Consider the following 24,589-nt stretch of genomic DNA (forward strand, 5'->3'; position numbering starts at 1 on the left):
TGTGGGTGCCCAGCCGGTGGCGAGCCGCTGGGGCTGCCCGCGGCACCCTGCCCCCCTCCCCCCCGGTGCTAATCACGCTAATTGGCACCCTGGCTAAAGCGCTTAGGCCCTCACCTCCCTGACCCAGATAGCAGCTGGCCAGGGGGAGGGGGCGCCCGGGACCCCTGGGGCCCATCTGTGCCGGGGACAGGGACACCGACGGCGGCCCCGAGGGTGGCTGCACGGTGGGCTGGAGGCAGCCGGTGCCTGCTGGGCGTCCCGGTGCCGGGCTGGGGGGGGTCCTGGGCGGCCCCCATCCCATGGGATCGGGGTGCTCGGTGCCCCCCGTGCTCTGCAGCCGGCTCCCGCCGCTGGCCCAGCCCCGGACTTTGTCCCTGGGTTGTTTTCCATCGCGTGCGCAACCGCCCGACTCAGCAAAAACACTGCCCTGGGCGTGGGGCTGGGCTGGGGGGGGGGGCACGGGTGGGGGTTCCCCCCACTCCCCCCACTCCCCTCCCATGGGTGCTGCGCCCCTGCTCTGCCTCCAGCCCCCTCCCGCCCAGCCCGGCGGGGTGGGGACCCGCGGTCACGGTGCCACCGGTGCCCAAGGCGGTGCCGGGGGGGGGTGTTGAGGGGGGGGGCTGAGACCCGGCCACGCTCATTGCACGTGTCCCGCAGCGCAGGAGGGCCGCCTCCCGCCCATCCCTCTGTCTGTCCGTCTGTCTGTCTGCGATTCCTCGAGCTGAGGGTTCCTGGAGCAGCTCCACGCCCTCGGCCCCGAGCCCTGGGGGTGCCACCGGGCCCCATTTTGGGGGTGTCTTGGGTGTGTGTGTGGGGGGGGGCTCAACGGTGCAGGCGAGCCCCAAATTAGCAGCGTTCAGCCCCTCGGTTTGATGCCCAAAGGGGGGAAACTGAGGCAGCGGGGGGCTTTTGGAGCTGGGGGGGGGGGTAATGGGGCTGCCACGGTGCAGCCTCTCCATGCGTGCACCCAGCGGGTCGGGGCTCTGCAGGCGCCGAGGGGGGGGGGGTCCCGGGGCAGGGGAAGGGGGGGGGGGGCCGTGCCCAGCGGGGCCGCGCAGCGCTGGCTCCCGGCCAGTGCCTATACTTGGAAGTCTCGGCGCGGCGTTCCCATATGGAACAAACATTTGCTGCAGCCCCCGGCCGCGCGCCCGCTCTATAGGTACCGCCCGCGGCCGGCCCCAAAGCCTGGCCTGGAGCAGCAGCCAGGAGCCCCCCCCCCCCAAAAAAAAAAAAATAATTCAGGGTGCCCCCGCTCTGTGTGAGGGTTTCAGGGGGTGCGGGGGGGGCCCCACGGTGCCTCGTTGTCCCCGCGGTCCCGTTGGCTCCCCCGCCGCACCCCTTGTGCCGCGTGCCAGCACCCATGGGCGCAGCATCCCGCACCCCCCGTGGTGGTGGTGGTGGCGTGGTGGTGGCGTGGCCGGGCTTCCCCGGCTGGAGGGGGGCCAGGGGGGGGGAAAGGGGGGGGTGAAAATTGGGGAGAGGGGGGGGAGGGAGCGGTATAGGAGCCCCGGCTGCGCCACCACCGCTGCGCTTGAAATCCGCCGGAGGAATTTCTGCCGCGGCCAAGACAAACGTGACCTACTTTCTGCCTGTCCCCGCACGGAGCCGAGCAGCCCCAGGGCCGGGCACGGCGCCCACCCGGCGCGGGTTGGGGGCCCCGGCACCGCCACCAACCCCCCCGCCCCCCCCCCCCAACCCTTGCATATGTGGGGAGGGGGCTGGAGGGGAGTTGGGGGTGCGCCGGGGGGGAGCTGAGCGTGGGGCTCCCCGGTGCCGGGTGGGTGGGATGGGTGCTGGGTGCCCCTGGGGGTGTGGGGCTGGGGGTGGGGGTGTACGCCTCGTCTTCCCCATCGTGTGGTGGGCACATTTTGGGGAGGGGGGGGTCGCACGGATGTGGGGGTGCCCCCCCCCGGCCCCACCGGTGCCGTCTCTTTGCAGCAGGAGCGCTCGCGGAGGAGGCATCGCCCGGCACCGCCCCGGCGCCCCCCGGCGCCCCCCACCCCCGTGAGTCCACCCCCCCCACCCCAACCCCAACCCCAACCCGCTCAGCACCCAGCGGGGGGGCCCAGCACACCCTCACCGCTTGGGGAGGGGGGGGCTCAGCACCCCCCCCTGCGGCCCTGGCCCACGGCTGCGTGCGGCACCTGCACCCCTGCGCACGCTCCTGCTCCGTCTCCTGCGCCCTTGCCCCGCCGTGCACGCCCCGCGTGCTTTGCACGCTCGTGCACGCCCCTGCACACCCAACGTGCTCTTGCACGCCCCCCCCCCAAGCCCTGCACACCCCCCCCCGTGCTCCTGCACAGCACCCTGCAAGCCCTCGCTCGCTCCACGTGTTCTTGCACGCCCCTCGCGCTCCCACCCGGCCCCGCACGCCCTTGCACACCCCTGGGCGCTCTCCAGCAGCCTCGCACGCTCTTCGCACGCTCCCCACCCCACGTGCTCCTTGTGGGGGGGGGGGGGGGGGTTGCACGTACCCCCCCCCCCCTCACCCCACATCCCTCGTGGGTTCAGTGGGCGCCGTGGGTTTGTCTCGGCAGGGCCCCCCCCCCCCCCCCACTTCCCCGGGATGCTGCGCGGCGCTGAGCACTGAGGCGGGCGCCATGGGGCGCGCGTCGTAGCCCCCCGCCGTGGCCCCCCCTGCGCGTGGCACCGGTGGCGGAGCCCACTCGGTCGGTGCTGGGCGCTCCTTGATGGAATTGCGGTGAATGGAACAGAAGCCCAGCACCCTGGACCCGCTGTCGGAGCCAGAGGACACCCGGTGAGCCCCCCCGGGCACGGCCGCGGTGACCCCCCCGCTGTCCCCACGTGTCCCCCGTGCGCCTCCGTGTCCCCGTGCCCCGTGCATCACACCGTGTCCTCGTGCCCCTTTCTGTCCCTGTACCCTTCTGTGTCCCCGTGCCCCCGTGCCCTGCGCATCACCCGGTGTCCCGGTGCGTCCCCGTGCCCGGTGTCCCCGGGTGTCCCCGTGCCCCGGGTGTCCCCGTGCCCTGGGTGTCCCAGTGCCCTGCATCTCCCCTGTGTCCCCGTGTGTCCCCGTGCACACGCGTGTCCCCACGCCCACTGCATCCCTGTGCACACGTGTCCCCGTGCCCACTGTGTCCCCGTGCCCACAGTGTCCCCGTGCCCCAAAATATCCCCGTGCACACCCCCGTCCCCATGCCCCCTGCATCCCCGTGCCCCTCGGTGCCCCCCCAGCCATCCCCGCACCCCATCCGTGCCCGTGCCCCACACCTGTGCCCTCTCCCACCGCCTGCTCACACCCTGCCCCCCCCCCACTCCGGGCCCCCAGCCGCTGCCGCCCCCCCCCAGCCTGGGCCCCCCAGGGCCCTGCCAGCACCCGGGGCTATTTCGGGCGTGCGGCGGCGGCCGCTCACGTGCCCGGGGGGAGCCAGGCTCGGGGTCACCTTGGGCTGGCGCCCCGTGGCCCCCCCCTCGACACCCGGCCCCACTGCCTTAGGGGGGGCCTCCGGGGCACCCCTGGGTGCTGCCCCCACCCTGTCCAAGCGGGTGCGGTCCCCAATGGTGCTGGGACCCCTCCTGCCCGCCCCCCCCTCCCCACCCCGAGCTCGGGCACCTCCGGCACTGCGCCGGTGCGGGAGGGGGGGGGGGGGGGCGAGGCGCGGACCCCCGCCGCCGCCCATTGGCGCAGCCCCTCTGATGTCACTTCCCCGCTGAGCCAAAAGGACATTTTGTCTTTGACTGTAAATGAGCCCCTCCCCCACCCTTCCCTTCCCCTCCCCCCCCCCCCCCAAGCCTCAGCGCCCCCCCCCCCCAGCAATCCCACCCACCCACCCAAGCGATGCCGTGCCTCGTATCGGGGGTCCCTGGGGGCTCCGCGGCACCCTGGTCCCCCCCCCTTTCCATGGGGCGGTGCCCCCCCAAACCCCCCCTGGTCTCCCCACGCGTGGAATCATCCCCATCCGGCCCCCCCCAGGACCCCAGGGTGAGGGAGGGGTGCCCAGGCTTGTGGGGGGGGGTAAGGGGGGGGCACGGGGACACGGTGCCAGCGCCCCCCGTCCCGTCCCGCAGGTGGCTGGATGGCAAGCGCAAAAGAAAGAGCAGCCAATGTTTGGTGAAGAGCAGCATGTCAGGTACGGGGCCCCCCCCCCCGGGACCCCCACCCCACCCCGTGGCCCTAGGGCACCTCCCCACGTCCCCACGGCACCCTGCTGGGGTCCCTGAGCCACCCCCGGGGGTCCCTTGGGGTGTCCCACGTCTCTCCTGGAGACCCCGGGGTCCCCAAGGTGCCGTGTGCCTCCGGGGGTCCCTGTGCGCCCCGGGGGTCCCTGTGCACCCCACACCCCCCAGGGGTCCTCAGCACCTTGCTGGGCACCCCAGGGTGCCCTGGGTGCCGTGTCCTTCCTGGGGACCCCAGGGTCCCCAGCACCCCACACCCGCAGGGGTCCCCAGCGCCCCACATCCCTGCTGGGCACCCCAAGCGTCCCCTGGCCACCCCCTGTCCCCTCCTGGCACCCCAAAGGTCCCCCAGGCTCCCCATGTCCCCTTGTGAAACCCCAAGGGTCCCCCAGCCACCCCAAAACCCCTCCTGGGACCCCAAGTGTCCCCCAGCCACCCCATATCCCCCCCCCCAGGACCGCAGGCATCCCTGTGCCCCCCGTGTCCCTGCTGGCACCCCGGGATCCCGGAGCACCCCAAGGCTCCCCAGCACCCCGTGTCCCCATGGGGTGCCCCCCCCATGTCCCAGCAGCCATGGCGTGGGTCGGGCCGGCGCTATCGGGGCCAGCAGCACCGTTTGGGGTGGGGGGGGGGGGTTAGATAAGGGGGGCCCGGCCGGGCGCTGACCCCGGGGCTGGGCACCCAGCCCTGCCCCATTCCCCAGCGGGGAGCGGCCGGCGCCGGCGGGATCCGGGAGAGAGGGGAGGGGGGGGGGTGGGAAGGAGAAGGAGGTGGGGGGGGGAGGTTGGGGGTCAGCCCTTCCCCCACCCTGCACCGCTCTGCCCTCCCCTTCCCCGTGTCGATGTGGGGGGGGTCTCGGAAAGGGGGTGGGGGGGTTGCTCCGTGCCTCAGTTTCCCCGTGAGGCCGGTGATGGGGGGCACCCGGCCCTGTGCCGCCGGGGGACCCCGGACAATAGCGGGGACAGTGGGCCATTGTGCAGCGGGGGGGACGCCCCCCCCAGCACCACCACAGCCGGCTGGGGAGCCGGATAATGGGAGCTTTATTGCCACGGGGGGCACGGGCAGCCCCCCAGCCCCCTCCCCACAGCCCTTAACCCTTCCTCTGCCGGCACTTCCTGCAGCGGGGAGAGGAAAGGGGGGGGTAGGAGGAGGAAACGGAGGGGGGCGAGGGGAAACTGAGGCACTGGGGGGGGGGGTCCCTGACGCGTGGTGTCCCGCAGGGTACATCCCTAGTTACCTGGACAAAGATGAACAGTGCGTGGTGTGCGGGGACAAAGCCACCGGCTACCACTACCGCTGCATCACCTGCGAGGGCTGCAAGGTGAGGGGTTTTGGGTGAGCTGGGGGGGGGATGTACCCGAAAGCTTGGGTGGGGGAGGGTCTCACCGTGCCCCCCCCCCCCGCCCCAGGGTTTTTTCCGGCGGACCATCCAGAAGAACCTGCACCCCACCTACTCGTGCAAGTACGATGGGTGCTGCGTCATCGACAAGATCACCCGCAACCAGTGCCAGCTGTGCCGCTTCAAGAAGTGCATCTCCGTGGGCATGGCCATGGACCGTGAGTGCGGGGGGGCTTTGGGGGGTCGAGCACAGCCAGAGGTGCTTGGGTGGGGGCAATTTGGGGGGCCCAGAGCTAGCCATGGGGTGCGCCGAGGTGCCCGGCACAGCTGGCGGTGCCGTGGGATGCGCGGTGCTGCTGCAGGATCAGGTTGGGGTGCCAGGCACAGGGGGGTAGATTGGGGTGCCCCGTGCAGCCGTGGGGTAGTTTGGGGTGCCCCCCATGGCTCCTAGGGCTGTGGGGGGCGTGGGGTGTTTGGTGCAGCCTTAGGATCAGCGTGGGGTGCCCGGCACGCCCGGTGGTGCCAGGGGGCAGCTTGGGGTGCCCAGGACCAGGTTGGGGAGTACCCAACGGGTGCCGGGGGGCACCTTGGGGTGCTTGGCACGGCCATGGGGCAGGTTTGGGACCACTGTGGGACCAGCTCGGGGTGCCCACTGCAACTCCAGGACAGCTTGGGGTGCTTGGCACGGCCGGCAGTGCCATGGGGCAGCTCGGGGCACCCAGCAGGGTTGGGGGGGGGCACTGGGAGCTCGGTGGGGATGGGTTTTTGGGGCGTCCCCACTGACGGCAGCCCCGGCAGTGGTGCTGGACGACTCGAAGCGGGTAGCGAAGAGGAAGCTGATCGAGGAGAACCGGGAGCGGCGGCGCAAGGAGGAGATGATCAAATCGCTGCAGCACCGCCCCAGCCCCAGCGCCGAGGAGTGGGAGCTGATCCACGTGGTGACGGAGGCGCACCGCAGCACCAACGCCCAGGGCAGCCACTGGAAGCAGAAACGGAAATTCCTGGTGAGGGCACAGCCAAGGGGGGGAACCCTGCGCCCACCCCCCGGCACCGGCACCGGGCACGGCACCGGCACCGGGCACGGCTGAGCCCCGGCGCGCTCGGTGCGCTCCCGGCGGGGTTCACGCTCCTGGTGTTGCCTCCCCTCCCCAACAACACCCTCGGGAGCGGGGGCTTTGGGATGTCACCGCGTGTCCTTGAGCGCGTGGCCCCCGGGGAGGGTCAGGGGGGGTGCGGTGACCGAAGGGGACAGCTGTGCCCGCGGGGTGGCCCCGGCCCCACGGCGGTGCCGGGCACAGAGCTCCCTCTCCTGGCTGCCGCCCCGCCGGGCCCTGCCTCGGTTTCCCCTGGGGGGTGCGTGTGGGTAAAACGGGGTGTTGGGGTCACGGACACGGTGCCCCCAACCCGCCATCCGTCCCCCCTAAATCCCCCCAGCCTGAGGACATCGGCCAGTCGCCCATGGCCTCCATGCCCGACGGGGACAAAGTCGACCTGGAGGCGTTCAGCGAGTTTACAAAAATCATCACCCCGGCCATCACCCGCGTGGTCGACTTTGCCAAAAAACTGCCCATGTTTTCGGAGGTAAAGGGGGAAAAAGGGCTGCGATCTTGGGGAGGGTTGGGGGCCCCAAAAAAACCCTACTGACGCCGTGTCCCGCAGCTGCCTTGCGAAGACCAGATCATCCTGCTGAAGGGGTGCTGCATGGAGATCATGTCGCTGCGGGCGGCCGTGCGCTACGACCCCGAGAGCGAGACGCTGACGCTGAGCGGGGAGATGGCCGTCAAGCGCGAGCAGCTCAAGAACGGCGGCCTCGGGGTCGTCTCCGATGCCATCTTCGACCTGGGCAAGTCCCTCTCTGCCTTCAACCTGGACGACACCGAGGTGGCCCTGCTCCAGGCCGTGCTGCTCATGTCCTCAGGTAAGGGTGCTCGGCCCCTGGGGCACCACGGTGCACGGAGACCCGGAATTTGGGGGTGCACGGGGTGGGCATCCCAATGTCTGGAGCTCTGGTATTTAGGGGTGCACAAGGTGGGCATCCCGCTGCCTGGAGCTCCAATATTTGGGGGTGCACAGGGTGGGCTTTATGATATCTGGAGCTGCAGTATTTGGGGGTGCACAGGGTGGGCGTCCCAATGCCTGGAGTCCCAGTGTTTGGGGGTGCATAGAGTGGGCACCCCGGTGCCCAGAGCCCCAGCATTTGGGGGTGCACAGGAAAGCATCCTAATGCCCGGTTCCCCAGCATTTGGGGGCACATGGGGTGGGCACCCCAACATCTGGAGCTCTGGTGTTTGGGGGCACATGGGGCGAGCATCCCAATGCCCGATGCCCTCGTGTTTGGGGGCGCACTTGGAGAGCATCCCGGTGTCTGGAGCTCTGGTATTTGGGGGTGCACAGGGCGGGCATCCCAAAGCCTGGAGTCCCAGTGTTTGGGGGTGCACAGAGTGGGCAATCCGGTGCCGAGAGCCCCAGTTTTTGGGGGCGCATGGGTGGGCATCCCAATGCCCGGAGCTCTGGTATTTGGGGGTGCATGGGGTGGGTGTCCCAATGCCTGGAGCTCCAATATTTGGGGGCTCACAGGGTGGGCATCCCAATGCCCAGAACCCTGGCATTTGGGGGTGCACAGAGCAGGCATCCTGACGCCTGGAGCTCTGGTATTTGGGGGTGCATAGGGTGGGCACCCCGATACCTAGAGCTCTGCTATTTGGGGGCACATAAGGTGGGGGCGTCATGGGGCACATGGGGTGGGGGTTCTGACGCCCAGAGCCCCAGCATTTGGGGGTGCATGGGGTGAGCACCTTGCCCAGAGCCCCGGTATTTGTGGGTGTGTGAAGTGGGCACCCCAGTGCCCAGAACCCCGATGTTTTGGGGAGCGTGGTGTGGACCCTTTGGGGCCCAGAGCCTCAGGTTTGGGGGAGCATGGAGTGAGCACCTTGATACCAAGAGCCCCAATACCTGGGGGCACATGGGGTGGGCACCCCAGTGCCCAGAGCCCCAACATTTGGGGCACATGGGGGGCACCCCAATGGCCAGAGCCCCAATATCTGGGGGCACGTGGGGTTAGCACCCTGATGTCCAGCTCCCTGTGATTTGGGGTGCATGGGGTGGGCACCCCAATACCCAGAGCCCCAATATCTGGGGGCACATTGGTTGGGCACTGCGACACCCAGCTCCCCACCCTTTGGGCTGCATGGGGTGGGTACCCCAATGCCCAGCTCCCCACAGTTTAGGGTGTGTGGGGTGGGCACCCCGATCCCCAGAGCCCTAATGTTTAGGTTGTGCACCCCAATCCCCAGCTCCCCACCCTTTGGGGTGCATGGGGCAGGCACCCCAATGCCCAGAGCCCCAATATTTGGGGGCACGAGGGGTTAGCACCCTGATGCCCAGCTCCCCAGCATTTGGGGTGCATGGGGTGGGTACCCCAATTCTCAGAGCCCCAATATCTGAAGGTACATAGCTTGGGCACCCCGACACCCAGCCCCCCAGCATTTGGGGTGCATGGGATGGGCACCCCGACACCCAGAGCCCCAATATCTGGAGGCACATTGGTTGGGCACCCCAATACCCAGCTCCCCACCCTTTGGGGTGCATGGGATGGGCACCCCAACACCCTGCTCCCCACTATTTGGGGTGCATGGGGCAGGCACCCCAATACCCAGAACCCCAATATCTGGGATTACATGGGGTTAGCACCCTGACACCCAGCTCCCCACTATTTGGGGTGCATAGGGTGGGCACCCTGATACCCAGAGCCCCAATATTTGGGGGCACATCGGTTGGGCACTGCAACACCCAGCTCCCCACAATTTGGGGAGCATGGGGCAGGCACCCCAATGCCCAGAACTCCAATATCTGGGGGCACATGGGGTTAGCACCCTGATGCCCAGCTCCCCACTATTTGGGGTGCATGGGGTGGGCACCCCAATGCCCAGAGCCCCAATATCTGGGGGCACATAAGTCAGGCACCCCACACTTTGGGGTGCATTGGACGGGCACCCCAACACCCAGCTCCCCACCATTTGGGGTGCATGGGGCAGGCACCCCAATACCCAGAACCCCAATATCTGGGGGCACATAAGTTGGGCACCCTGACACCCAGCTCCCCACCCTTTGGGGTGCATGGGGTGGGCACCCTGATACTCAGAGCCCCAATATTTGGGGGCACATTGGTTGGGCACCGCAACACCCAGCTCCCCACCCTTTGGGGTGCATGGGGTGGGCACCCTGATACCCAGAGCCCCAATATTTGGGGGCACATCGGTTGGGCACTGCAACACCCAGCTCCCCACAATTTGGGGAGCATGGGGCAGGCACCCCAATGCCCAGAGCCCCAATATCTGGGGGCACATAAGTTGGGCACCCCGACACGCAGCTTCTCACCATTTGGGGTGCATGGGGCAGGCACCCCAATACCCAGAACCCCAATATCTGGGATTACATGGGGTTAGCACCCTGACACCCAGCTCCCCACCCTTTGGGGTGCATGGGGCAGGCACCCTGATACCCAGACCCCCAATATCTGCGTGCACACAGCTTGGGCGCACCCCAACCCCCATCTCCTTCGGGGCGCGTAATGCCAGCACCCCACAAACTCCCCCCCCAAACAATTTTCCCACCTCCCCTTCCCCCCCCCCGCAGACCGGACGGGGCTGATCTGCGTGGACAAGATCGAGAAGTGCCAGGAGACCTACCTGCTGGCGTTCGAGCACTACATCAACTACCGCAAACACAACATTCCCCACTTCTGGCCCAAGCTGCTGATGAAGGTGACGGATCTGCGCATGATCGGCGCCTGCCACGCCAGCCGCTTCCTGCACATGAAGGTGGAGTGCCCCACCGAGCTCTTCCCCCCCCTCTTCCTCGAGGTCTTCGAGGACCAGGAGGTGTAGGGCCCCCCCCCACCCGGCTCCCCACCATGCGGCCCCCACCCCCTCTCTGTGCGCCCCCTCCCCGATTTTTTCTTGTTTTTTTTTTTTTTGTTTTTTTTTTGTTTTTTTTTCTGCCCCCGAAGGTGGGCGAGGGCGGCGGTGCTGCACCCGGGGAGGGGGTTCAAAGATGGGGGGGGGGGGACCACACATAGCAGGGCATGGGGGGGGGGGGCTCCGTGCCGCCGCTCGCACCCGGACCCCCGGCAGCCCCCCAAAAAACCCCCCCCCTCCCCATACCAGGGTCTTGATGCCGGCCCCCCCAACCCCCCCCCAACCCCGCGCCCCCCCCCGGACTTGACGAATTTTGTTTGTTTGCACAGGGAAGGGCCCCGACGGTCGAGCGTTTCCTTTATTGTTCTTCTCTTCTTAGATTATTATTTTTGAAGCATTTATTTCCCTCCCTGAGAGGCTAAAATATTAAACTCACTGCACTTTGGAAGGAGAGGAGGAGGAGGAGGAGGAGGAGGAGGAGGAAGAGCAGAGGAGAGGAGGGGGCTGGGGGCTGCCCAGGGAGAGGCCGCCCCGGCCACGCGCACTTTGGGCCGGGCGGGGGCCAAATTTTGGGGAGGGGGGGGGGACACCATAAAGGGGGAGGTGGGGGCAGCGAGGGGGACCCCAACCCTGCCATGGGGCACGGGGCCGGCGGCAGCCCCCGGCCCCCTCGCCGTGCCCGGCTGGGTGGGGAGGGACCCCCCCCCCATACACCCCCCCCCACCCCAAGCCCTCTTTTGGGGCCGGATTCGGGGCTTTGTTGTTTTTTTGGTTTTTTTTTTGTTTTTTTTTTCTCTGTCCTTTTTTTATTTTTAATTATTTTTAATTTTTTTTTTATTTTTTTTGGGCTGAAAGGAGAGGGTTTTGTGCCAAGCGCGGGCGGACGGTGCGCGCTGCGGGCGGGGAGGGGGGGGGAGGGGAGTGGGGAAACACCCCCCCACCCCCCCCAAAAAAAAAAAACAAACACCCCTTTTCCGTTGTCTCCCCACCCCCCCCCGAACCCCGTGTCGTCGTCCTTTTATTTGTCGTTTTCCGTAAAAAAAAAAAAAAACGAAAAAAAGAAAAAAAATCCAAAAAGCCACAAAAAAGGAAAAAAAAAAAAAGAAAAAAACAAAAATCCCAAGTTGCAATGGCCCCGGAGGTGCCAGCACGGCGCGGCCCCCCCCTCACTGCACTACTGCCCCGGCCCCCCCCCAGCAGCAACAGCACTTCGGGGGGGGGGGTGAGGGGGGGGGCCCGGCACCCCCAGGGCAGCTCAGGGGGTGCCGGTGGGGGCTCGGCGCGGGGCAGGGCTGCGGAGGGGGGGGGGGGGGGGCACTTTTAATGGTTTTATCACCTTTTTTCCTCCTCCCCCCCCCCCACGGATTTAGGTTTGTGAATTTTTTTCTTACCTCAGGCGGAGGCCGAGGGGGGGGGGGGGGGCGCGGGGGCCGGGCGAGGCACGGCCGGCAGGCAGGCGGGCTGCCGGGGGGGCCCATTTAAGCTAATATATATATATATATAAATATATATAAAATATATAATTTTTGTAATTAAAAAAAAAAAAAAAATCTTTTTACGGGTCGTTTAAAAGCAGAAAATCCCAACACGAGACACTTCCTCCCCCCCCCTCTGGGGCTGAGGGGGGGGGGCGTGTGATGCCCCCCCCCCTCCCCGCTGCATCTCCCCCCCCCCCCCCATCCCTGCTGCCAGGGAAAGGGGGGGGGGGCAGTGTTTGGGGGGCAGCGGGGGCCGTGCCGGACCCCAAAAGCTGTGGGGGGGGGGGCAGAGGGGCAGTGGCGTGGCAGAGCCCCTTGGGGGGGGGGGGGGCAACACGCGGTGCCCTCGGTGCAAAATGTCTTAAAGCCCCCACCCGGGTGCCCGGCACGTTGGGGGGGGGGGGCCCAGTGGGCACAGCCCCCCCCCCCCAAACCCCCCAGCACCGGGTTGTGCAATAGGAGTCACTGCAGGAAACACAAACGCCCGCTCTGGGGGGGGGGGGTTTCAGGGGGGGGCGCAGGGTTTGGGATGCGTCGTGTGCCCCCCCCGGCACCCGACCCGATGCTCGTGGTCACGCTCGGCGCACGCGTGTGCCAACCCCCGGCCTTCCCACGTGCCTTCGGGCCGGGGGCGAGAGCTGCGGCCCCCCCCCCGGGGGCACGTTGCCACCCCCCCCCCCCCAAAATTGGCCACGCTGCAGCGGGGCCGTGCCACGCGACGGCCGTGCCGTGGCGGTGCAATGCCCGTGCAACGGCCGTGCCACGGGGGCGGCGCGTGTGCAAGGAGCGTGCAAGGAGCGTGCCCTGCTGCTGCTGCAGTGCATGTGCCGTGCCGGTGCAACGCGTGTGCAATGCGTGTGCAACACGTGTGCAATGCATGTGCAACGCGTGTGCAACGCGTGTGCAATGCACATGCCCTATTTGTGCACTGCCACGCCGCGCTGGCACCGTGCACACGCAATGCCCGTGCAACGGCCACGCCACGGTGCAACGTGCGTGCAACAAGCTGTGCAACGCCCGCGCCGTGCCCGTGCAAACGCCGTGCGCGTGCGGCGCCCTTGCAGCAGCCGGGCCGTGGTGCAATCGATGCGCGTGCAGCGCTCGCGTTGCAGCAGTGCAACGTTGTGCAGCGCCCGCGCCGTGTTGGTGCAACGCCCGTGCGCTGCACGTGCCGTGTTGGTGCAACGCCCGTGCAATGCCCGTGCTGTGCCGTGTTGGTGCAATGCCCACGCGCCGTGCCGTGCCGTGGGACCCCGCGCGCCGCCCGTTCTCGCCGCCTGCCCACGCGTGGCCGCGCCGCTGCCCCCCCCTCCCCGCGGTGATTTGAGGGGGTTGGGAGGAGGGGGGGGGGGTGCACAGCCCAGTCCTGTTGTCCCCGCCGTGGGGTCCCTGCGCCCCCCAGCACCCACCCGCACTCCCGCCCGCGCCCCGGGTCGCTCCGTCTCGTCTCCGTCTCGTGTCGCCATCGCACGTCCAGCGTCGCCCCCCCAAGCCCCGGCTTCATCCCGGGGGGAGGGGGGGGGGGGGGGGCAGCACCGGCACCCCCGTCCCCACCACCCGCTCCGTGCCCCCACGTCCCCGTCCCCACGCCCCCCCCCAAGCACATACCTCATGGCTCCCGGAGCTGCCCCTGCCCAGGGCTGCCCCCGGCTCGGCACGGCGCGGCGGGACCCCCACGTACTATGCATTGTGCCCCCCCCCCTCCCCTCGCCCTGTTTTTTGGGGGGGGGGGGGGGGGCCGTGGCAGGGAGTCGCTGAATGTACGGCGCGGGGAGAGGGAAGGGGCTGGGGGGGGGGGGGGGTTTTTTGGGGAGGGGGCCGAGGCAGGCGCTGCTGATTTACGTGACAATCACAGTCTGTGACGTGCGATTTTAAACCCTTTTGTGTTTTGGTCAGGATTTTAAAGAAAGATATTTTTATGGTAATTGTTGCTGGTCTATTTTACTATATATTTATGTAATAAATATATGATGAAAAAAAAAAAAAACGGAAAAAAAAAAGAAAAAAACGAAAAAAAAAATACCATCCAAACCCACCCACACAGCTCGGCTGGCCTCCGGCCTCTGCTTGTCCACCGCTGGCCACCGGGGCATGGGGGGGGGTCCTGGGGGGGGGCCCCAGCGCCGTGGGGAAGGGGAAATTGGGGGGATCCCGGCACCCGCTCGGGCTTCAGCCGTGGGGTGGGTGGCACCGGGGCCGCCCCCGCGCTATGTACAGGGTCCTGGAAAAGTGTGTGGGGAGGGGGGTCTGGGGGGCGTGGGGGGCACAGGAAGGGGCAGGTGGGGGGCACGGGGGGGGGCCCTACTGGGCGTCGATGCGGAAGGAGAGCAGCTTCTCGGAGTGGAGGTTGTTGAGGGTGCGCAGGTCGGGCAGCTTGAGCAGCAGCTTGGTGAAGCGCGAGGTCTCGGCCGGGTGCGTCTTCAGCACCAGGGCGCGCAGGGCGCGGATCAGCGTCTCCTGCAGCTGCTCCACCGACGCCGCGTCCTCCATGCCCGAGCGGTCTGCGTTGGGGGGGGGGGGGGTCCAGGGGTGCGGGGAGGGAAGAAACGGCGTCATAAACGGGGAGGGGGGGATGGCAGGAAAAATGGGTTCGTCCCCGTGGCGGCGCCCACCTGCCGAGACCAGCACGACGGCGGTGAAGAGCCCCAGCTCCTCGTCGCTCAGGTCGAGGGCGCTGAGCTTCTCGCTGAACTCGAACATGGAGCTGAGCAGGTCGCCCATGCCCATGCCCCACAGCTCCTCCAGGCTGTACTTCGTCCGGCTCATGAAGGTCACCGTCTGCTCCTTCACGTTGAACAGCGAGGCGAAGCGCACCATCAGCACCTGCGGCACACGGCGGCAGCGCCTTGGTGGGACGGGGGTGGCCGGGGGGAAACCGGGGGGCACCGTGCAGCACCATGGGGCACTGTATGGCACCGGGGGGCACAATGCAATGCCGTGGGGCACCATGCAGCACCGTGGGGCACCATACGGCACCGGGGGGCACAATGCAACACCATGGGGCACCATGCAGCACTGTGGGGCACTGTATGGCACCGGGGGACACGGTGCAATGCTGTGGGGCACCATGCAGCACTGTGGGACAGAATGCAACACTATGGGGCACCATGCAGCACCGTGGGACAGAATTCAACACTATGGGGCACCATGCAGCACCGTGGGACAGAATTCAACACTATGGGGCACTATGGGGCACCATGCAGCACCGTGGGGCACTGTATGGCACCAGGGGGCACCGTGCAATGCTGTGGGGAACTGTGCAAGGCTTTGGGACACCGTGCAATGCCATGGAGCACCATGCAGTGCCGTGGGACTCCGTGCAACAACATGGGGTGCTGTGCAATGCCGTGGGGAACTGTGCAACACCACAGAGCACCGTGCAATGCCATGGGGTACTGTGGAGTGCTGTGGGACACCGTGCAACACCACGGAGCATCACGCAACACCGTGGGACACCATGCAGTGTTGTGGGACTCTGTGCAACACCATAGGACACCACGCATTGCCATGGAGCACCGTGCAATGCCGTGGGGCACCGTGCAACACCGTGGGGCACTGTGCAATGCTGTGGGGCACTGTGCAATGCCAGAGGGCATCATGCAACACCACAGGGCACTGCGATGCGGCAGGACACCGTGCTGGGACATGGGGCCACCACGCGACACTGCAGGGCGCTGTGCTGGAACGTGGTGCACCGTGAGGTGCTGCGGGCACCGTGCAACACCGGGGAGCGCCGTGCAATGCAGGGAGCACTGTGTTAGGATACAGGGGGCCATATAATGCTGGGGGGCACCGTGCAATTCTGTGGGGTGTTGTGCAACGTGGTGGGGCACCGTGTCGGGCTGGGGGGCAGCACAAAACGCCACCAGCCAAGCTCGGCGGAGCCCCGGGGCGCCCCGGGACGTACCTCGAAGGTGCCGGCCTTGAGCAGGGTGACCTGGTCGTGCTGGGACAGGGCCTGGAAGCCGGGAATGTGCTTGGCGAACTCGACCACCTCGCGGACGGCGGGGGTGAAGCTGAGGGAGAAGTCCTCCCAGATCTCCTGCACCGAGCGCCCGCTGCGCCCGGGCGGGTGGCTGTTCATGGGGCAGGCCTGCGGGCGACGCGCGCGGCTCAGCACGGGGCTCGCCGGCAAGGCGATTAGCGCGATTAACGGCTAAAAATACCCGGGGGGGGGGGCCGGCGGGGGAGCCCCCGTGGCGGGCTGGCGCTCACCGGCAGGACGTCCTTGGGGCCGCGGGGCCAGGGGCAGCCCCGTGCAGGGGGCTCGGGGTAGGCGGCGGGGCAGAAGCGGGGCTTGGGGGGGCCGGGGGCCCATGCGGGGGGGCCGTCCCAGCGCAGGACGCCGCTGTCGCAGGCCGGGGGGGGCCCCAGCTTGTCGTGAGCGTAGACGAAGATCTCCTTGTGCGCCTTGGCCACCTGCGCGATGACGTCCTCGGTGGCCCCCCCGGGGCCGGGCGAACCGGGGGGCGTCAGCTGCTGGGGGAACTGGGAGAAGCAGGCGGGGGGGGGGACGAGCGGCGGGGGGCCGGGGGGCAACGCGTGACCCCCGGCGGGCACGGGACCCTCGCCGATGCTCGGCCCCCCCGGCGGGGGGCTGCCCATGCCGTTCATGGCGCTCTGCATCTCCGCCAGCATCCGCTGCTTCTCCCGCTTGGGGATGCGCCCGAAGCGCACGGCTGTGGGGACAGCGGCGTCAGGGGGGGCACCAAGACCTGGCACCATGTCCCCCCCCCCATCTCAAGCATAATGGGGGGGCTGCTGACCCCCTCCCCAACCCCGGGAGGGTCCCAGGGGCACAGGCATGCAGGACACCGCTCCCAAGGGGGGCACAGCCCGGAGTTTGGGGGGGTCCCAGCCCCAAGGGATGCACGGCACAGAAATGTGGGGGGGGGATATGGGGTCGGGGGGGGCTCCAGGCTCACCGTCGCGGGACATGCCGACCAGCAGGCACTTCTTGAAGCGGCACTGCTGGCAGCGGTTGCGGTTGATGCGGACGATGGAGCAGTTCTCATTCTTCAGGCACTTCTTGTACTGGATGTTCTGCTGGATGCTGCGGCGGAAGAAACCCTGCGGGACACCCGGGGGGGGGTCACTCCGGGTCCCCGTGTCCCCGGCATCCTCCTCACCCCCCCCTCCTTCTGCTCCATCCCCCTGCCAAGCCCTGGTACCTTGCAGCCCTCGCAGGCGTGGACGCCGTAGTGGAAGCCGGAGGCGACATCCCCGCAGACCTTGCAGAGCAGCACCATGCCGTTCAGCTCTGCAGGGGGGGCAAGGGGGGTGAGCGGCACCCTAGGGTGCTGGGGGGGTAGGGGAGGCACCCGTAACACCCCCAAAAAATAATAAATTCCACCCCCTCCCCTATACTCACTGGTGACGGTGCTGCCGCTCTTGCTGGGCGAGCTGCGCCGCCGCTCATCCGCCGGCACCGGCGGCGCACCGGGGAAGCTCGCCGAGGAGCCGTACGAGGAGGAGGAGGAGGAGGAAGAGGAGGAAGAAGAAGGGGAGCCGTCCTCGTGGGGGGGCAGCGAGCCCCCCCCGTAAGCACGGGAGTCCTGCAGGGAGCCGGTGGGCGAGGGGGGGAAGTAGGAGGGGAAGGGCTGGGAGCTGCCGCTGGAGCTGTCGCTGCAGAGCGAGACGGGGCTGGTGCGGCTGGGCGACGAGCCGCTGGAGCCCACGTAGCTGATCACACCGCCTGCGGGCACAGCGGGCACCGTCACACGGGGGGGGACACGGGGACACGGGGGGGAAGCACACGCGCCAACGGGGAGCACCCCGGAAAGGGCCGGGGTTGGCGGCGCCCTTGGGAGCGCCCCGGTGCCGCGGGTGCACGTGTGCCGTGCGCCCTGAGTCAGGCGGCGCTGGCGGCACGTGGGACGGGGACACGAGCCCCGGAAACGGACACAGGGCACGGGGGGGGACACACGGGGATGGGAACCCCCCAGGTTTGGGGTACGGGGGCAGCTCCGGCCTCACGGTGCAGCCCCCAGCCCCACGGCGCAGCCCCTGGCACCATGGGTGCGTTGCGCAGAAGGGGGCTGCGCGCCGGGGACCCCCCAAAACCAGGGGGCACCCAGGGGATGGTGGGGGTGGCACAGAGCCCCCCCAGCTCCCGAGGGTGCACCCAGGGGTGGCCAGAGCAAGGATGAAGCCCCGGACGGGGTCACGGCCCCCTCCCCTCTGTCCGTGTCCCCCCCCCGGGGCTGACTCAGGGCCAGGCACGTGGCGGGTGGCACGGGGACACACGGGCTGGCCCCGGCCATGTGTCGGCCGCCCCACGCGCGGCCACCGCCACCCCCCCCTTTTATTCCTTTATCCCCCCCCCATCTTTATTCCTCCCCCCCACACTTTATTCCCCCCCCCTTTCCCTTTATTCCTCTCCCCCCCTCCTTTTATTCCTCCCCCCTCTCCCGGTCTCGCCGTGCCAGCCCCAAAGCAGGTCACCGAATCGGGGGCAGCAGGTCCCAAACGGGGGGGGGGCACGGGTAGGGCTGTCCCCGTGCCGAGTGCCCGTGTCCCCCCCCCACACACACACCCTGTGTGCCCCCCCAAGGTGAAAGGGGTTTGGGGGGGGCCCTGCAGACCCCAGACTCTGCAGCAGAGGGGCTGCAGCCCCCCCCCGGGATAAAGCAGGGGGGTGGCAGCGGGGATCCCTGACCCCAAAACAGGGGGACAGTGGCACGGGGGGGGGGTCCCCGACCCCATGGCCCCTGGGGGGCACCAGCATTGGGGGGGTGCACCAGGGGGTCACCCCTGGGGGGACAAGGACATGGGGGGGGGGTCACCCTTGGGGGGGACAGGGACATGGGGGGGGTCACAGGGACATAGGGGGGGCATGTGGGGGGGTCACCCCTGGGGGCAGAGGGATATGTGGGGGGGTCTTGGGGGGGGGTCACCCCCATGGGGACATTGGGGGGGTCCTGGGGGGGTCACCCCTGGGGTCCCCCCAGCCCCAAATCCCCCGGGGGGGCTTCGGGGGGGTCCCTGAGGCTCCATCTCCCCGTCCCCCCCGGGGGCTCCCGGCCCCCCCCCGGCTCCCGCAGCCTCACGCCGCCGCCCCACGTGCTCCGGCCGCACGTGGCCGCCCCCCGGCCCCGCCCCTCACGCTTTGCCCCGCCCCCCCGCCGCCATTGGCCGCCCGCCCCGCCTCGCCCCGCCCCCGGCCCTTTGGTTGCCCCGGCGATGGCGTCACCAAGCCCCGCCCCCTCCTCCTCCCCCCTCCCCTCCCCTCCCCCCCTCCCCCTCCAGAAAAGGGCGAGCGGGACGCGGCGTCCCCGCTTCCGGGTGCGTGACGTCACGAGGGGGGGGGTGGGCGGGGCAAAGCGCGATGAGGTCATGAGGGGCCGGGGACCAATGGGCGGGGACGGGGCGGGGCTGCGGGGAAAACAAACTCCGCACGTGGCAGCGGCGGGGAGGGGGACACGTGCCGGGGGAGGGGGAGGGGAGGGGGGGGGGCACCGCCTCCGCCCCCCGCCGCGCCCGACCCCGGGCACCGGGACCCCGCCCCCAGCCCCGCCCCCGGCCCCGCCCCGGTCCTGGGGGGCCCCCGAGCACCGGGCCCGGCCGCAGCGCCCCCGACCCGGTGCCCCCCGGTACCCCCCGGTGCCCCCTGGTGCCGCTCCCGGCTCGGTGCCCCCCGGTACCCCCCGGTGCTGCCCCCAGCCCCGTGCCCCCCGGTATCTTCCGGTACCCCCCGCTGTCCCCCGTTACCCCCCGGGATCCTCCGGTGCACCCCGGTGCCGCTCCCCGGTTCGCTGCTCCGGTACCCCCCGGTGCCCCCCGGTACCCCCCGGTATCCCCCGGTATCCCCCGGTTCCGCTCCAGGCTCGGTGCCCCCGGTACCCCCCGGTGCCCCCCATTATCCTCCGGTATCCCCCGGTACTCCTCGGTACCCCCGGTACCGCTCCAGGCTCGGTGCCCCCCGGTGTCCCCCGGTACCCCCCGGTACCCCCCATTATCCTCCGGTACCCCCCGGTGCCGCTCCCCGGCTCGGTGCCGCCGCTGCCCCGCGGTGTCCCGGTGCCCCCGTCCCTCCCCACTGCACTCCCGGGATCTCTCCGGTGCCCGGCACCGCCCGGTGCCGCTGCCCGGTTGTCCTCCCTCTGTCCGCCCGTGCCCGCTCCCGGGACGGAGGAGCCCCGGGGTAAAGCCCCGGTGCACATCCCCCGGGGGCAGCTCTCGGGACAACCCCCCCAGATCCCGGTCCGGATCCCGGTGCCGGTCCCGGTCCCGATCCCGATCCCGGTGCCGGTGCTGATCCCGGTGCCAATCCCAAGCCGGTGCCGATCCCGGTCCCGATCCCGGTGCCAATCCCGATCCCAATCCCGGTGCCAATCCCGGTGCCGATCCCGCTCCCGCTGCCTCTTCCCGGTCCCTCTCCCATTACCGACCCCCCCCCTATCTCCTCCCCTCCCCTCTCCCGGTGCCGGTTCCCGTTGCTCCCCGGTACCCCGGGCACCCCCACTGACCTGTGCTGCCGGTATCGGGGGCGGCCATCCCGGGGGCCGTTCCTTCCCGACCCGTTCTCTCCCGAGCCGATCCGCTCCGTACCGTGCCGCCGGCTGCTGTGCGCCCGCCTCCCCCCCCCGTAACCCCCCCCCCCCGTGCCGTTCCCCCCCCCCCCCCTCCTCCCGGCACCGGGCGCGGTTGCGCACTGGGGCGCACGCGGCGCCGCCGCCTCCCCCATGTGATTCCCGGGGAGAGCCCCGTGCCCCACTGACACACTTTCCGCCGCCGGCTCCGGTTCGGCACCGGAGAGCCCCCGGGGCTGCGGCACCGCCACCCCCCGACACCGGGGGGGGCACCGGGAAGGGGAGCTGGGAACCCCCCGGGGAGCGGCAGAACCGGGGGTCCGGGCACCGCCACCACCAGTGGGGGTGGAAACGGGGGGGGGGGGGGGGGGGTACCGGGGGGGTGTGGGGGTACCGGGGGGGTGTGGGGGTACCCGGGGGGTGTGGGGGTACCCGGGGGGTACGGGGGTACCGGGGGGGTGTGGGGGTACCGGGGGGTGTGGGGGTACCCGGGGGGGTACGGGGGTACCGGGGGGGTGTGGGGGTACCGGGGGGGGGGGCGCAGGATGGTGCTGGGTGTGCCGGTGGGGTGCTGTCCTCTGCACCAGTGACACCAGTATGGCACTGGGAAGTGCTGTCGCCCAGTATGGCACTGTCACCCGCACCAGTAACACCAGTATGGCACTGTCAGCCAGACCAGTGAGACCCAGTATGGTGCTGTCACCCATACTGGGGACACCCAGTATGGCACTGGGCACCCCCGTCACCCAGTATGGCACTGCCCCCCACACCAGTGACACCCAGTATGGCACTGCCCCCCCCCCCACTGGTGTCACCCACTGGGGCTCTGAGCCCCCGAGCCCCCCACCTCCTGCTACTGGGGGGGTGCCGGCACCCTGAGGGTCCCCTGGGTGGAGGGGGGGGGACATCACACGACCACCATGGGGCTGGGGACCCCCTGGGGACCCCCCAGTGCCTGGAGGGGGGGGCGCTTGGGGTGGGGCGCAGCCGTGCGCCCCCCCCGGGGCCACCGAATCCACCAGCCCACCGCTCACCGTGCCCCACAACCCCCCCCAAAATTGCCCCCCAAAGCTGTGCCACGCGGGGGCTTTTTGTGGGGGTGCCGGGGGCCGTTACGGGGGTGCCGGGGGCAGCCCCACAACGCGGGGGGGGCCACTTTGAACCCAGCCGAGGCCGCCACGTGCCGCCGTGCCCAGGTGCCAGGTGCCACACGTGGCACCGTGACCCCCCCCCCGTCACCACTTATCCCCCCCCCGTGCACCCCAAAGCGGGGCAGCCCCCTACACCCCCTCTCCACGCACCCTCCAGGGGGGACAAAGGGGACAAGCTGGTGGTGCCGGGGGGGGGATATTTCGAGGCGGGGGGGGGGCCCGGTGGCCGCGTGCCCCCGTGGCCGGGTTGCCGGCGGTGCCGTGCGGCGGTGCCACGTGCCGGCGGCTGCGTGCACGAGGATTTATTTTTACGCCGGGGCCGCCCGGGTTGTTTACCTCGCTGCACCTTTTCCAGGAAAAAGCTCTGGACACGCCGCGGGGGGGGGCACACACACACACACACACACACACACACACCGAGGGGGGGGGGCGCCTCCTTTTTCTCCCTGTGCGCCCCCCACTTTTTGCTCCCGGCTGGGTGCTGGGGGCGCAGCGCGGTGAGGACCCCCCCCCCCCTCCGGGTGGGTGCTGGGGGTGCAGAGGGTTTGGAGCCCCCCCCAAAGTGCTGCAGACCCAGCTGCTCCCCCCCCCCAACCCCCCCAGACCCGCTGTGGGGTCCCTATGGGGTTGTGGGGTCCCTATGGGGTCGCGGACACGCAGCGTGGCCCGGTGCCACCGTGGGCACCTAGTGCCTCAGTTTCCCCCCCCCCACATACACAATTCGGTGCGGTGCTGCAGGAAGGGGGCTGCTGGGGGTGCCGAGTGGCACCCGAGGGGGGGTCCCACACCCTTGACCCCCCCCTTTTTCTCCCCGCGGGACCCCGCTGACGGCGGGCTAGGACCCCGCTTGCGCTCGGGGAGCTGGGCACGGCCGCTCGCCGGGGGGCCCCGGGGGGGTTTCCTGCCTGCAGAGCAGATTTCTGGCTGCAAGCAGGGAACTGCGGCCCCCACTTGGCCCCCCCCCCGCCGGCCCCCCCCCCCCTCTGCAGCTCTTGGCCGGGGCTGGAGGCTCCGTGCTGCCAGGACTCGCCTTTCCCCTCCCTGCGGAAAGGGAAAAGAGTCAGGTAAACAACGGGGCTGGGGCGCCCGGCCCCGCACCCAGCACCCTGCACCCAGCACCCCAAGGATGGGACGGGGCAGGGACCCCCCCCCCGGCAGGGCAGGGACCCCCCCCGCAGGGCAGGGGATGGGGTTGTGGAGTGCCCACGGTCAGGGGGTGCAGGGGTTAGGGGGGGACCTCTGGGGAGGGCGTAAAATGCCCAGGGGGCTGCGGGGTCTGGGGGTGCAGGGAACCCCGAGGATGTAGGGGTGCAGGGTTTTGGGGTGCAGGGACCCCGGGGAGGTGCAGGTTTGGGGGTGCAGGGACCCCCGAGTTTGTAGGGGTGCAGGATTTGGGGTACAAGGACTCCAGGGGGGTGCAGGTTTGGGGGTGCAGGGGCCCCGAGTTTGTAGGGGTGCAGGGTTTTGGGGTGCAGGGACCCCGGCGGGGTGCAGGTTTGGGGGTTCAGGGAACCCCAAGGTCATAGGGCTGCAGGATTTGGGGGTGCAGGGACCCCGGGGGGGTGCAGGTTTGGGGGTGCAGGGGCCCCTGAGGATGTAGGGGTGCAGAATTTGGGGGTGCAGGGACCTCAGGGGGGTGCAGGTTTGGGGGTGCAGGGACCCCCGAGGATGTAGGGGTGCAGGGTTTTGGGGTGCAGGGACCCCGGGGAGGTGCAGGTTTGGGGGTGCAGGGACCTCAGGGGGGTGCAGGTTTGGGGGTGCAGGGGCCCCCGAGGATGTAGGGCTGCAGGATTTGGGGTACAAGGACTCCAGGGGGGTGCAGGATTTGGGGGTGCAGGGCCCCCAGGGGAGTGCACAGCCCCAGAGATCGGGGTGATGCCAGGATGGGGGGGGGTGCAGAAGGGGCACAGGGACTTGGGGGGGGGACACAGGGAGCAGCCGGGGTGCTCAGGGGTGCCCCCCCACCCAAGCCCCCCCCCACACCCCCAAAACCAGGGGAGGGCAGGGGGGCTTGGGGGCTCCTTCAGCCTCACTCCCCCTTCCTCTATACATGATGAGGGGGGGAACAAACACCCCCCACCCCAACCCCACAGCCCCACAGCCTCCGATTTGGGGCACCAGCAGTGCCGGTGCAGCAGCGACCTTCATTATTTTTTTTTGGGGAGGGGGGACACACGACACACACATTGCGGGGGCTCGGCGTCTGTGCCAGCCCATGTGAGCGCCTCTCCCCCACCACCACCTCCCTTCCCCACCACCACCTCCTCCTCCTCCTCCTCGTCTTCCTCCTCCTCCGCCGTGTTTGCTGCATGCGCGCGGGGCCGCTGGCAGCATCACGTGGCGGGCGCATGTGAGCCCTGCTCCATTTTTAGCCGCCACAACCGCCCTGCGAAAGCAGCAGCCCTGCTGCAGAGCCATGTGCGGGCGGGCGCCCGGCCGGCACGTGGGCCTGCAGGAGCCGCAGGGAACCCCCCCCCTTTTAATTTTTTTATTTTATTTTATTTTATTTTATTTTATTCCCCCCCCCCCCCGGTACGCGCACATGCACCCCACACCGGGTATCCGTGGCCTGCTGGAGAGCCACGCAGGGAGAGCTGCGGCGCTGCAGCGGGGTCTCCTGGGGGGGGTTGTGGGTCTTAGGGGGGGTCCGCAGCCCCCCCTCGTGCTGCGGGTTTGCTCCTTGCACCCCCCGATTAAAAGCAGCGCTGCAGAGGCACACGTGTGTGTGTGTGTGTGTGTTTGTGTCCCTGCGTGTCCCCAAAGGAGGGGGGTGTTTGTGCAGAGGGTGGGGGGGTTGAGAGTGTGCGCGGGGGGGTGCAGGCACGTGTGCGTGCTGGGGCTGCAGTGCCTGCACGGGGGGGGTGGGATGTGTGCAGGGGGGGTGCATGCGGGGGGCTGCAGTGGCTCCCTGCAGGGGTGTGTGTGTGTGAGCAAGGGTGTGCACACGTGTGCATGCAGGTACGTGTGTGCACACGTGTGTGCATGCAGGGGGCTGCAGTGCCTCCCTGCAGGGGTGTGCATGCATGTGTGTGCATGC

General features: G+C 69.3%; 3 protein-coding genes across 3 annotated transcripts in view; 2 read left to right on the plus strand and 1 right to left on the minus strand.

Moving 5' to 3' along the window:
• The first annotated feature begins 2,567 nt into the window (after positions 1–2,567).
• Positions 2,568–10,420, plus strand: THRA (thyroid hormone receptor alpha). Its single transcript, XM_032202909.1, has 8 exons — positions 2,568–2,758; positions 4,030–4,091; positions 5,358–5,458; positions 5,547–5,694; positions 6,275–6,480; positions 6,911–7,057; positions 7,136–7,394; positions 10,112–10,420. Exons 1-8 carry the CDS (start codon positions 2,706–2,708, stop codon positions 10,360–10,362), a joined length of 1,227 nt encoding a protein of 408 aa, XP_032058800.1. The 5' UTR covers positions 2,568–2,705; the 3' UTR covers positions 10,363–10,420.
• A 3,554-nt stretch (positions 10,421–13,974) lies between these two features.
• Positions 13,975–20,431, minus strand: NR1D1 (nuclear receptor subfamily 1 group D member 1). Its single transcript, XM_032202908.1, has 8 exons — positions 20,339–20,431; positions 17,242–17,565; positions 17,042–17,130; positions 16,796–16,940; positions 16,086–16,549; positions 15,778–15,963; positions 14,483–14,693; positions 13,975–14,371 (listed from the first exon to the last, which is right to left on the minus strand). Exons 1-8 carry the CDS (start codon positions 20,364–20,366, stop codon positions 14,172–14,174), a joined length of 1,647 nt encoding a protein of 548 aa, XP_032058799.1. The 5' UTR covers positions 20,367–20,431; the 3' UTR covers positions 13,975–14,171.
• Positions 20,432–20,998: 567 nt separating this feature from the next.
• The window catches only part of CDC6 (cell division cycle 6), a 49,019-nt gene continuing 45,428 nt past the window's right edge, over positions 20,999–24,589 (plus strand). The window contains 1 exon segment of the mRNA XM_032202520.1: positions 20,999–21,183. Coding sequence (XP_032058411.1) covers positions 20,999–21,183 — 185 coding nt within the window.

The sequence above is a fragment of the Aythya fuligula genome, chromosome 24 (genome assembly GCF_009819795.1).
Source record: "Aythya fuligula isolate bAytFul2 chromosome 24, bAytFul2.pri, whole genome shotgun sequence".
Classification (NCBI taxonomy): domain Eukaryota; kingdom Metazoa; phylum Chordata; class Aves; order Anseriformes; family Anatidae; genus Aythya; species Aythya fuligula.

Excerpts from the sequence above, each read along its gene's own strand:
- THRA (XM_032202909.1), top strand. The coding sequence starts at position 2,706 with ATGGAACAGAAGCCCAGCACCCTGGACCCGCTGTCGGAGCCAGAGGAC. Across the intron at positions 6,481-6,910 it reads AGCAGAAACGGAAATTCCTG|CCTGAGGACATCGGCCAGTC; the intron begins GTGAGGGCACAG and ends AAATCCCCCCAG. Across the intron at positions 7,395-10,111 it reads CGTGCTGCTCATGTCCTCAG|ACCGGACGGGGCTGATCTGC; the intron begins GTAAGGGTGCTC and ends CCCCCCCCGCAG.
- NR1D1 (XM_032202908.1), bottom strand. The coding sequence starts at position 20,366 with ATGGCCGCCCCCGATACCGGCAGCACAG. Across the intron at positions 17,566-20,338 it reads CCCCGATACCGGCAGCACAG|GCGGTGTGATCAGCTACGTG; the intron begins GTCAGTGGGGGT and ends CTGTGCCCGCAG. Across the intron at positions 16,550-16,795 it reads GGTCGGCATGTCCCGCGACG|CCGTGCGCTTCGGGCGCATC; the intron begins GTGAGCCTGGAG and ends CTGTCCCCACAG.